At 38.3% G+C, this 13402-nt stretch overlaps 1 protein-coding gene across 5 annotated transcripts in view; it reads left to right on the forward strand.

Moving 5' to 3' along the window:
• COL4A5 (collagen type IV alpha 5 chain) overlaps positions 1–13402 on the forward strand; it is an 82359-nt gene that overhangs the window by 33205 nt on the left and 35752 nt on the right. For all 5 annotated transcript variants that reach the window (XM_015626027.3, XM_015626029.3, XM_015626030.3 and 2 more), the window contains 17 exons: positions 404–493; positions 1760–1804; positions 2528–2572; positions 2679–2741; positions 3512–3565; positions 4260–4286; positions 5497–5577; positions 6594–6656; positions 7192–7227; positions 7322–7363; positions 7471–7563; positions 9720–9773; positions 9878–9934; positions 12088–12132; positions 12236–12289; positions 12468–12509; positions 12971–13103. In XM_015626027.3, the coding sequence (XP_015481513.1) occupies positions 404–493; positions 1760–1804; positions 2528–2572; positions 2679–2741; positions 3512–3565; positions 4260–4286; positions 5497–5577; positions 6594–6656; positions 7192–7227; positions 7322–7363; positions 7471–7563; positions 9720–9773; positions 9878–9934; positions 12088–12132; positions 12236–12289; positions 12468–12509; positions 12971–13103 (1024 nt within the window). The remainder of the gene's footprint in view (positions 1–403; positions 494–1759; positions 1805–2527; positions 2573–2678; positions 2742–3511; positions 3566–4259; positions 4287–5496; positions 5578–6593; positions 6657–7191; positions 7228–7321; positions 7364–7470; positions 7564–9719; positions 9774–9877; positions 9935–12087; positions 12133–12235; positions 12290–12467; positions 12510–12970; positions 13104–13402) is intronic.

The following is a 13402-nucleotide window of genomic DNA, read 5'->3' on the forward strand; positions in this document are numbered from 1 at the left end:
CTCCCAAATTCCTCATTCTCTCTCTTTCAGGGACATACTAACCCTTTTGTATCCTGGCCTGGGATAGTAACACTACTCCACACTCTCTTCAGATGAGGTAGCAGACCAACTGTATAGCTCCGTGCAGAAGTACTTGTAATGGGATTGCATGGGATAACACCATATGAAAACCTGTGAAACCATAAACCTATTAAATCAGTTTGAGTGCTGTAATTAAAAGTAAATCTGTCCATGTTCAAGAATTTCTTTAGTTAAGCAGGTGAGATGTTTCATCACAGGGTTAGTTTGACAGTGTGATGACATCCTACAGAAAAGCAGAAAGATAATGTGTGTTCTGAATTTTTCTATCATGTATTTTGTTTCTGTTATACTTCACCTCCACCACCACCTATTCTTTTTGTAGGGTGAAAGGGGATTTCCAGGTTTGGAAGGACAACCAGGTTTGCCTGGATTTCCAGGAGCAGAAGGACCACCAGGTCCAAGAGGCTCAAAGGTAAATCCCAATTCACTTGAATGGTATGAAGGTGCTGGGCAGTGTTAGCTTAATTGTAGTGCTGATCCTAAGCAATTCCAGAACTCCTGATTATCATTAGTTTAACAGTCAAAATCTTCAGATGTTGGGACGTAACAATTTTTTTGGTTGACTAGTTTGAATACTTAGCCAGTGAAAATGGATTGCTCTGAGTTTCCAGTTCTTCACCTATACAGGTGCTTGCCAGCACTACCTTTCACTAGGTGCTGCACATTAGGGTCAAAGAACAGGTCTGGCAAGGTGCTGTGATGTAACTTCGTTAGTCCGTGTACTAAGGAGATCATGGCTTAGCTGAGTTTACTGATAAGAGCAGAATTTTGCTCTCAGCTGCCCTGGGGGCTCCCACCATGTAGGTAAACTGTTGTTTGCACCTGGTGGTATTGCTGGGATGGGATTCCTGGGCTGGGTTTGGGTGGGGTGATGCAAATGAAGGCCTTGTTGAACCTATGTGCAGAGAGCTGAGGCATGCACCTGGCTTTCCCTGGAGGGATGCCATTTATTTCTATTTGCTACTGAATTGCATTCTTACACTCAGATGGTGTAACTCAGCAGTAAAATGTCTCTGAATATATTTGACTTTAACATACATAAGGATATCCAGGATCTGCCATTTCTTCTATAAATGCTCAGAGTATAAACCAAACAGAAGCGCATCAAAAAGAAGCAAAGGAAAAAATAGGCGGGTGATAAGAAAAAAATTAAGGAGGTCTACACTAAAAAAGAAGATTAACTGGATATAACAAGAGTGAAACAGCACAGGGGTATTGGACTAGAAAACTTTTGTTACACTTTTATTCCATAAATGCATTTTTTTAAGATTTTGATGCAAAGTTCTGCATCATGCTTCTATGATGATCATAACGCTGGTCCAGTCTGATCCGTGTTGAATCGTGGCTCCCGTGCTCTGCCCACAAGGGGCCGCTGGAGGATGTTCTGTGGGAGGGCTGACCCTGTGATTGTCAGTGACCCAACAGCATCGTGGCCTTCAGGAAAACTTTCTTCTAAGTCATGGTTAATCAGCTGGAACAAATACTTTTCAGCTTAAAGTCCAACACCAAAAAGTTAAAATAATTTTAAACCCTTTAACTGAGGAAATGACAACTACTATAACTTTCAGCCCACTTACTGTGAACATGTAGGAGCAAGTTTAGGCTTACTGTTCAATTTTACAGAAAGACAAACTGCAGCTTGAGTGTGGGGTCTTGTTTGTCTGTTCCTGTTTTTTAGGGTGATGATGGTCTTCCAGGGCCTATTGGACCCAAAGGAATCAGAGTAAGTATTGATGTGGTTTTAGGGTGATATGTTGGAATAATGGATAAAGGCTGACAGGCATTGGATGGGTCCTAACAGAAGTGGTGATTGACAATAAAAAATTGACTTAAATCTGAAGAGTAATCTTCCCACCAAAAGAGATTGTACTACTTTCTATAATTAATTCAAGATTGCATGAGCAATGTTATCTTACATATTGTTTGTATTTCATAAACTCTTTAGGGGGAGCAGCCCAAATACTCATTTGATCTGTTTTACAGTACAGGACCTAAGCAAATGCCAGCACCTTTGTTTCAATGTATTCTGAAGTAGAGGTAGTATGTCTCCATGCCAGAGAGGTGGACTTATCTGGAAGTCCTTTAGATTTTGTGCTTTTGCTTTTTCTGTCAATCACCTCAGCTTGTAATAATTGATACATCTATGACTTCATTGAGCTGCATCCATTTCTCACACCGTGAGTGTTTATTTTCTCTATATATCTATAATCTATTACTTCAGTAGTTCTGCATTGGCTTTTCTATGTTTTTGTAAATGTTTCCTTGAAAGACTGGTAAGAATTTGAATGCCATGTCAGCATGGCTTTTATTTTTTTTTAACGATGATTCAGATGTTTGTCTGTCTTACATCTGCACAGATAAGTTACATTTAGTGAAATCTTGGTAAATGCTTTTGCATACCCATTCATACCACACTATTTCAAACACATGATTAATTTCCTTCTAGGGACCACCAGGGCTTCCCGGGTTTCCAGGAACACCAGGACTTCCTGTGAGTAGGAATGGGCTGTATACATACAAATCTATTCCCTTTTGTCTTCCAAGCCCAGAAGACCATCCTGTCATCTAACTCTTCTTTCCTCTTTTCCACTTTAAAGGGATTGCCAGGACAAGATGGGCCACCAGGACCTCAGGGTATCCCAGGATGCAATGGAACAAAGGTAGAATTCCTTAAAAAATCTTAATGGAACAATAATATGGTAAAGAGCTCTTGTTCGCCTGGCTGTGCCAAATAGGTTTCATCTGTCATGTGCAACAGTACTTTCTGTTACTGAGTTGTGAAGGTAATTCCAAGATAATTCAGACTTACACACCCAGTTGGGAGAAGGGGTTATGGTCTGGTACTTAAAGCACAAATTTTGCCAGAAATTGCCAGCACCAAGACACAGTCAAGGTAGTTAAACTCTGTGTTCTAATCCTTACTTGTATAAGGTACTGCTGAGATATGTGTCTGATAATTAGCTCAGATGATGTGTCTCCTCATTGTAGTAGACTCTTGTTACCAAGAAAAATCATTACTTAACTATGAGAGTTTTTAATTATTCATTTTTGATATTATATTGAAAATACTGATTCAGTGTCCTTGTTGGAGGGAATAATTTTATTCTGATGTGCTACTTAGCTTGGGATTTTCCCAGAAGAGAATTTGATCTTCTATAACATTCCATGAGTTTTGCATCTTTGTAGTGTAGTACTTCACCTGGAATTATGCAGAAACACCTGATTGTGGAGATTTGTTTCCATCATTGAATGGCATCCATCATTCACTCCATGAATCAACTAAATGATTATTCTATCTTGTTCCAATACAATTTTCTATTCTGGAGTCATAAGCTAACAATTACACTAGACTTTTGAATCAGAATTTGTTTATCTGGTTATCTGTTATGTTTTGGTTTGGTTTTGGCTAATAATTTTCTTCATCTCTAAGGGAGAACGTGGATTCCCAGGCAGTCCAGGTTTTCCTGGTTTACAAGGGCCTCCTGTAAGTAAAAGATTTCTCAATCTTGTAATCCACTGAAAGGCTTCTACTGTGAAAAATTAGATAAATATCAGCCTCTTTTTTCAGTTTTTCTTTTAATAAATTGGGTTTTTTTTTAATATTTAATCAGAGTATTTTAAAACAGTGAAAGTGAGTTTTTCTGCTGCATCCTGTGGTAAAGCTTAAAAACCCCTTTGAATTCTCACATGCTGAGATGCTTTACCACCTGCAGAAAAATACAAATACATGCATACATGTCAGGGAAGAAAGATCTTGAAAATGTCATCTCATATATCTAAAGAGTATTACTGGTGATTAATGGGTCAGAAAAAAGACCCAGGGTAGGGTGTTTTCAGTATAAAACACAAGGATAGTAAAGTGACTGACAGAACCAAAGTACGAACAGAGATGTAGTAGATGGGATGGATAATAGGAGGCAATATAGAAACAAATTGCTAAGAAAGGGAACTAAAATACTTCTAATGCTCTACATGCACTATGAAAGTTCTTCTCTAAGTTCCCCATTTGATTTTGAAGTTCATAAAAAATGTATTTTCCCTTGTTCTACATATTGTTATAAATTTCTCTCTTCAATGTTTGCCTCATGGTATAGATCTGATTAGCGGTTTGCAAACAACATACTAGTAATTTATTTATATTGATCTTCCTTTTATTTTTCTGTTTCTTTTAAACAAAGGGACCCCCTGGTCTGCCAGGTATGAAGGTGAGTGTGCTGTACTCGCACTTCCAGGTATTTACCAGACATGGGTGTGCAGTGTGATCTGACGTGAGTAACCTGCTTGTTTCATGCAAGACTGTGTGCATCCAGTGGAACCTGGAGTGATATTCTTGGTTTTTCTAGACCGCTCCAGTGCAGCTAACTGGAAACTCTGCAGTAGCTTCTTTGGGTCAGTAGCTTGAGAAGTCGCAGAGTGTTTCCTGAAGCTGTTTCCTTGGGACTGTGAAGAGTCAGTGTTGAAGCATCAAGTTAACAAACTACAAACATTCACATGCACCATTAGTCTGCCTGTGCATACTCAAAACACTCCTAAAGACTAAACAATAGTGACCTAAAACACCCAGTGACAAGAATAGTACAACATCTTTTGTTCCTTTTGAAAATGTTTTCTTGTATTCTATATGTTACATAGGTGGCCTTTTCTCCTTAATCTAAACAGTCACATGATCTAATGTTGAATCTTTTATTTTTTTAAGGTTTTTTTTGTACCTTTGACCAATTAGCATGGGCCAAAGCATCAGTTTTGATTTAAATCTGTTTAGGAGGAAACTTCACCCACAGAATTACACTGCTAAACTCCTGAGAGGACAGCATAACACTGGTACTGGAAAATTTGGACTAGTAAGCTGAATTGTCTTTCTTAGTTTATTTTGTTCCCATTATTAAAGAGATACTAAAGGACAATCTCATCAGAACATACACTTTCCAAACAAAGATATTCCCTGAAATCAATAAGAAACTACTTCAATACAGACCACAAAGCATGCTGTAACAGCACACTCAGCACTAATCTCATGAGCTAGGACATTGGAAAAAGCTGAATGAGCCTTTTTTCTATTGTGACCTATCCACTGTTTTCACATGGAGCTGGAATGTTTCTCTTGTGCAGAATTTGTGTTTCAATCCCCCTAATATTTTGGAATTTAAATCAATGCTGATATCTTTGTACGAAATAAACCTTTTAATAATTGTTAGTTTAGCCATTTAGAATCTTCACCTCTCCTAAACAGAACTATTCTTGGAGAATCTAGTGCTAGATTCTTAGAGTATCTAGTATTAAAGTGTACTGCTAGGGTGTAGCATAGCTCAGAGTCTCTTAAAAGTCTTGGGAGCTACCACGTGTCTTTTGGAGTCAAGATGATAGTAAGGAATTGTAGAATGTGTTGTTAATTAAAGTCAGCTGTATTTTTTCTAGGGTGAAGCAGGTGAAATAATTACATCCTTGCTGCCAGGACAGAAAGGTGACCCAGGATTTCCAGGTCTTCCAGGCATACCTGTAAGTTGCATAAAATATTATTAGGCTGTGTTCTGACAAAAAGATAACATGAAAAGTAGTCTCATTATAGGAAATTCGCAACTTGATGCTTGGGGTTTCATATGTTTTCTTGGAGATGCAGGGCTCATATTTAAACTACCTCTGATTTATGGCTTGAGGGAAAGTGCGTGATTCCATATTGCTCTTAATAGGGTGACCTGCAGAAGGAAGAAAGGTCCGCTGATCAGGAAGGTGGTATCCAGCAGACAGCAGTACTCAGTTACTGATTTGCTTCTCTGTTTTCCCTGCCTCTTACCCCTTCCTAGACATTCTTTGTATCAGTTCTGGAGTTCCCTTCCCTTCTTCACTCTGAGTCAGTCATATCTGGCTTTCTGGCTGTAGCTGCTGTTTTGGATGGTGGGAAGGAGATGGTAATGCCTCAGCTGTTCTCCTCATGTTGCACCTCCTGAACAGTATTTCTGTTCTCCCAGCAGTGCTCTGTGAAAACAGCTAGTGACTCCAGGCCATGTGGTTCCCCACTGAGTCATTCATTGCTTGAGTGGAAAAACAAGGGGAGCCGAAAATGAGTCTATCAGTCTGAACTGGACAGAAGCCAGACTCACATTTCCTGGTACAGAGAGGCAAGCCCCACACTATTCCGTGGCCAAACTGAGCCTGTTAGCATTTCTGGTCCTCTGATCTGTGCTTCCCTATTGTCTGTTTCTGGCTGGGAGGAATCACAAATACAGTGTTTTGTTATTCAGTGAATGAAGAGAAAAAAAAAAGCAAAAGTACTTCAAAACAAACAAAAAAGCATTCCTTTATCTTATCCAAAGAGATGCATTGGTGTTAAGAACAGAACTCTCCTAAGGTTTAGGTCGTTCCCCAAGGATAGATTAGTAGGTTAGTGGTCAGCTGCATTGATTTGACATGTATGGGATGCCAGCTGTTGGGTTATTTGAGCTTAAAGCTCTCACAGTTTGGTTTTTTTTTTCATAAAAAGATGCTTCTCATGGCGTCCTCCCCTTCCTCAACAGGGCCCACCAGGCTCCATGGGAATACCAGGTCCAATTGGCCCTCGAGGGCCCCCAGGTTTGACGGTAAGTTTCTTTAACCTGTTGCTCATGAAGAATTAAATGGGGCAGTTACTACTTCATTTTGGGTTCTCAGAGGCAGGTCAGTAAATTGCAGAGATCATGGTAGTCAGGACTTGGTATGAGGGCAGCAGCAACCATGCATTCAGTTCGACCTGGAGCTGTTGCTGTGCACATTTAAATAAGATAGTTCTGAAACAACCTGTTCCTAGACATCTTTTTGCTTTAAATTGTGCTGAATTGAAGGCTTCTTACTTGTGTGAAACATGAGACAAGATTTAGTTTATTTAGACTATGATGTCTAATGCCTGAATGTTTAATTTAATTTTATGCTCTCACTTAAGGGAAAAACTAGTTTCTTACATATTTGTGAAATTGAATAGCATGAATTTTCAAAGGCAGGCAAGGTGACTTGTCAGTATGGAGATAATTCACAGGAATCAAAGCTGGAACGTTGGTGGTGGTTTTTGTTTTTTTTTTTTCTACAGGGGTTTGTAAAGTGCTTTTAAGTGACTTGTTCTTTGGTTTCCTTTTTTGATAGGGATCTCCTGGTCCACCAGGGCTGCCAGGACCCAAGGTATTATCTTTTTCATATTGATGCTGCTGGTGGACTATTTTCTTTCTCTTTCTGTTTCTGACTTCTAAGGGCTGATGAGTTATACTTTTTGCAGGGTAATATGGGTTTGAATTTCCAAGGACCCAAGGGTGAAAAAGTGAGTAGGTGATTATAATGATATTTTCTCTTACTGCTTTCAAAGTACTTATGCTTGCCATTTTTGCTTATATTGCCTGTAACAAACTGTATCTTCCTACACATTAGGGTGAACAAGGTCTTCAGGGACCTCCAGGGCCACCAGGACAAATTGGAGAACAGAAAAGACCAAATGACATTGAGTTTCAGAAAGGAGATCAGGTGAGTGGGACACTATACTCATCTGCGGTGAACGTGGGATCAAGCTGCAGCCTCTGTTGGTTTGGCTCATATATGTTCACATCCTGCTTACTGCAGAGGTTCTATTTTTTTTCTCAGAGTAGTGAATATTCTAGATCTGAGTACTTTTCCTGTAATAGAAAGCATGCCAGTCACACTAGTTGTTACTTTCCTTAGTAAAATAAGTATTCTAAAGAAACTCTTAAAGGCAGTTCACAGTAACATTAAAAGCAGTTAAAATACTGCCATTTCTTGGAACACCCAGAATTGCAATTTTCAAAGTAGTCTGGGGATTCAGATTCCCACTAATTAACCAGCTGTGTCATCCATTGTGAAGAAGTCTTTCAAAAATTTTTAATTCAATTTCTTCTTTTTTTGTTATTGGTGATGCCCCAAGATCTTTATTCCTTGTGGTTTGAATAAAGTGCTTTCCCTGTTTCTGTTTCATCTTAAAAGTAAATATCAGTCATATTGTGACAAGTAAGCTCAAAATACTGGTTTGATTTCTATGGACCCCTCTCTACCCATAAATGTCAGAATGTCATTGGGAGTTAGCATTTTAAAAGTTATTACATTTTTTTCTATTTCTTTTTCAGTGGGGAACATCCTGCAGTACTGTTTAGTTCTGGGTGCCATAGACAGTCTTAGTGAAACTAGCTGGATCATGGGTGCCTGGATGTCACATTTTCCTTTTTGTGATACTCTCAAATACCACCCTGGTAATAGAAGAATTGAGGTAGATACTTCGAGGGAAAACTGTTGAGTGATGATTTTTGTGCTCTGATTTTTTTGCAAATGTCACTGTAGTAACTGAACTTTAAACTATTAATTTATCCCATCGGTATTTGGATCAGTTTCCTCTTTTCCATCTTCTTATCTTGGGAAATGAATCAGGGAAGAAAGCTTTGGGACACAGCAGTATTTTATTTTAGCAAGGTATAGGGCAATTCTGCCTTTCATCTTGATCAAAACTATTCGTTACTTTTCCTTTCAGAAGAACAGTAAGCACCACAAAGGCGTTAACTAGAACTATGTACTGGTGTACACTTGCAGTGCACAGTCATCCTAGAAAGATTGCTGGTGTTTTGTCTGTAATTAGGTGATAGGACAAAAAATAAGGAACGACATTGTGTGTCTTTATAATTCTAAGAAAACACAAGGTGACATTTTGATCACACTGTTGTTGAAGCAAAAATTCTTCTGATTTTATTTGGGTCAGAGTAATTTGATTCTATCATCAGGGACTCCTGAAGGACTAATTATACTGGCACTAATTTATGTCAATGTACAAAGTAAAAGCATTCGACCTACATTCCTTTTAAAGCACTAAGAATTATAAACATTCTGACAAACATTGCCTTTGACCAACATTTATGATGATTTCCAAGTTTGCAAGTTGTTTTTTATTTCAGCAAAGTTTATGATTGGTAGTATACAATCAGTAAAAAATGTCAACATTGCAGTTACTTTTTTGTGAAATGCACATGGAGTTCCAGTGTGTGGCTCCACTTATGATCTTTTACTAAAATCAAGTGTATAGATGGACTGGTAGAAGTCTGGGATGACTTCAAGAAAACAATAGAAACTGCACAGAAACTTTTTGTGGATGCAGTAGCCTGTAACTTTTCTTTACATTAAAGGTGAAAAAATTTAATAACTTTTAATAAAGGTGTAATAAGACAAAATAGAAATGAGAACTTGTTAACACAATGATCCTGTGACACTTTTCTGACAAACACAATTTGATCCTGATGGCCTTTCAACTTCAGCAATTACCAGTAATCTAATGACTGTTGCTCCTATAATTTCAGCAGGATCTGGCATTTGTTTGTTATTCCTTTTTTCCTTTCTTCTCTTTACTATTGGATAGCACCTGCAGGCCACCAAATCAGCTGCTGCAGTGCATGCAGGATGTATTTGTGGTTTTAGTGGAGTGAGTCATCTAAATAAATAGGATGAGCAGTTAATAAAATTTATAGATTCACTTGAAATTCCACACAAAGACAGAATAAATGTGATCCTTTATAACTTGGAATCTAAATGACAGCAAAAATATTCTATTTAAGAAAAAAAGTCAACTGGGCTGCTAGGGAGTGATGAAGGCATTAATCCTCTCTTTCTCTGCCTGTGCTTGACAGGGTATTCCAGGTGATCCAGGCCCACCAGGACTTCCTGGGCCACCAGGTCCTCCTGTGAGTAGAACTCTTAGTTCTATTTTTTTGCATCTGTATCAGAACTCTAACTTCATTCTACTCTGCCTTGTGGGCTCAGTTTAAGATGATGTTTGTGTGTTCAGGGTCTTCCTGGTGGTGTAAAAGGTGAAAAAGGTGAGCAAGGAGAACCAGGCAAAAGAGTAAGTAGTCTGTTTAACCAAACATTTACTTTTCCATTCAGTGTTATCTTTGACAATTAAGCAAATGTTGAATTCAGGTGGGGCCATCAGTTTATGGGTAAGAGACTATTTTTTTTTCTCCTTGTAACCTGACAACTTGTAAATGATGCACAGGGGTCATGACAATGGTTCTGGTTATGGCTCTTGGTGCCTTCTGATAGAATTATCTACATGTAGATCTTAGTTGGGTGGCAGGAGAAAATAAATCTGGTTAACAACTTCAAAGTTGTTGGACTGCTTGTCTGGAGCAGTGTTCTGTTTCCTTTTAGAAAGGGTCTTCATTCAGTTTGCTATGTACTGGGTTGCCAAGCAGCATGAGATTGGTGTGTATACTTATATTAAAAAGCTTGTCCATTTAAACTCATTCTTGGTGGATTTGCTTGTGAGTTGGCTCACAAAACCAAGTCTCTGAACACTGTTAAGACCAAAAGTCTGTTTGTCACTTCCCACAAGACTGCCTCAATTTATGTGTTATCTGGGGAAGGCGGGAGTCAGGATAGCTTGATATAGCAAGAGTCACTTTTTTCCTAACCAGACTCAAATAAATCCTGGAATTTAAATATACTTGGATATCACAGCTCAGAAAAGATGAAGAAGATCATAAAAGTGCTGAGAAATAGGATAAAAATAACATGGGTTGGACCAGCAAAGAAAAGAGAGGCTGTAACCAGTTTAAACCATTCAGTATCTTCACTTCCATAGCTTCTGAATGCATTGTTCCAACAAAATGGGCACCTTTGAAAATTGAGACACAAGTTCTGCTCAGGTTAAATGGACAATATATAAACACTGTTTAGAAACATGGTAGTAGTAGGTTTTCCAAATTCCACAGGAAGGAAATACAGTGGAAACAAATGTTTGGTACTCCAGATAAAATCCCTCTTAGTTGCTGAGATTTATAGAAGGGCTTTGTTTTGTGTCTTTTAAAGAACATGACAAGCAGATTTACCAAGCCAAAAGTCTCATTATATTTTGAGTGGGTTTTGAATTGCTGCTTTTCTCTGCATAAATCAATGGGAACCACATAAACTTGCAAAGATCTGAAAGGATAAAAGTCCTGAGGGGATATGTCAGATGCTTTTGTCAAAAGCTAGTTTACCAATATTTTCATTTGGTTTTATTACTCTGAATCTGGGCACACTGCATACTTGCAGTGCAGTTTTGCAATTAAGTTACTTTAAAGTTGCATTTTAGGGCTCTATATGATTCTGTGAGGCTCAAAGCCATTTCAGATATACTCATAAAAATGTCTATGTATTCTAACAGATCTGCACATTCACACGAAATCTTAAAACCTCAGTTTTGAGATTTAGAACTCATCACTAGTGAAAACAAACTTGACAAATCACATTATACTCTAACTCACTGAATCCATCAAGTCCTATTATCAACTTCTCAATGTCTGAGAGCTGATCATGGCACTGAGGAAGGTTCACTAGGTGAAGCTCCATTACCTGCTCTAGTTCTGTTTCAGCAGGTGTCCCCACACATGGCTTCTGTAACTGACAATAAAGTGCTATTTGTCTGCCCAGTGAATGGTCTGGAATAAAGTGGAGCTTGCCCTGCTTTTATTGCAGCAATAACAAATCTGTTCAGCAAGAATATGTTTTTCAGAAATCACTTATTTGAGTAGAACTACATCTTATATTTTCAGTGATACTAATGAGAAAATCATGTTGATATAAAGGAGAGTTAAAATTCAAACACAAAGTTTTATTTAGTTTCACTGGTCACTTTACACTAATTTCTAATTAAATACAGTGTTTTACTGTTTAGGCAGTTTCTATCTGTTTTTGAAATAAAGAATTTCTCTAATCCTAAAATAAATGGAGTAATAAACACAACAAATCAGCTGTAGTTAACCTGAGGTAATTTTCATGTTGTATTTACCCAGCATTTCTGAGACTGTTGTGGTTTTGTGTTCTGGTTTTCAAAATGGAAACCACCATTTAGGTAACTTCATTGGTTATGACTGATGTCTTTGATGTGTTGTCTCAAGGACTGCATTCTGGATGGAGTTTGGTTTATTGAAAAATGGGAAAAAAGTTGCATAATTTCTGTAAGAATTCTTCACCAATGAAGCATTTTATTTCAATGAATATTTGTCTTTGAAGGGAAAGCCTGGCAAAGATGGAGAACCTGGTCAGCCTGGTAGGGATGTGAGTAAAAATTATGCTTTTAATCTAAGCAGACTCCTTATAAGGTTTTATTTTGATATGGAGAAGATCTGAGTGTGATTATATTTTTTCCCTTGTCTTGAAGGGTTTACCTGGTGGGCCTGGAATAAATGGTGCTCCAGGAAGAGATGGAGAAAAGGTATGCCAGGATTTTTGTCAATATTGCTGTAATAGATTGTAAATTTGCCATCACTGATTTCTGTTCTACCTGAGTTGTAATTGCATTGCCTATGCTATTACAGCGTTGAGGAATATTTGCAATAACTTGTTTATGTTCTGCTGCACAGTATCAGAAATGCTCTTAATTTCATTGGTAGGGTGAAAAAGGTGACATGGGTCCCCCTGGTCCTCCTGGAATTGTAAGTTCCAGATCCTTTTTTTTTCCTGCATTTTGTTGACAGTGTTTCATTGTAGTTCTCGGCTGAGTGAGAGTCCTATCTCTGGGTACAGCACCAAGAGCACCAGAAAATTTTTCATATATACACTAACAGAAACAATGGTTTCCTTCTTTCAAGATCAGTTCTGTGCTCAGGGATTTGCCAGGTCACAAACACAGGCTAGACTATAACCTCAGAACAGCAGGACTGTGTAAACCTCACTGCAGCCTGTTGTAACTATGTTGGCTTGGCAGGCAAACAGCTTTCTATTGGGGAGTGCTCTTTACTGGAATTTTCCCTTGTAATTCAGTTGAGTGGGGAAAGCATCCTGTTGTTGACATAAGGTTCAAAGTATGTTGAACTTTCCCTCCCTCACATCTCTCTATGATTCCTATGACTCTTTTCTTGGCAAGTAGTTTCACATGAGTATGAAACATTTACAGGTTGTTCCAAGGCCAGGCATTGGTGCAACAGTGGGACCAAAAGGTAGCAAAGGATTGCCAGGACTTCCAGGAGCCAAAGGAGAGCGTGGATTCTCTGGTAGGCCAGGCCCACCTGGCTTCCCAGGATCTCCAGGTAGGAGTGCAAGCTTTAAATTAAGTTGTTTGCTCAAACATATATTGTTTGTGGTATTTGGCTTCACAGTCTTTATGCACTCCTTTTAACAGTAGGCAGAATATTTAGAGCTGCCTTTGAGCTTGAAGGGTAGTCTTGAACTTCTGGGGATAATGTGAGGAATTTTGAACATTCATTGCCCTTGCTGTGATGAACTGAGAATGCTAATCAGATACTAGCTTAATACTCCTAGAGGTAATCTAGCCCGTATCACTTATCTATAATACATTATTATAATCTCTAATTATAATATTATCTAT

The sequence above is a fragment of the Parus major genome, chromosome 4A, assembly GCF_001522545.3.
Source record: "Parus major isolate Abel chromosome 4A, Parus_major1.1, whole genome shotgun sequence".
NCBI classification, from domain to species: Eukaryota; Metazoa; Chordata; class Aves; order Passeriformes; family Paridae; genus Parus; species Parus major.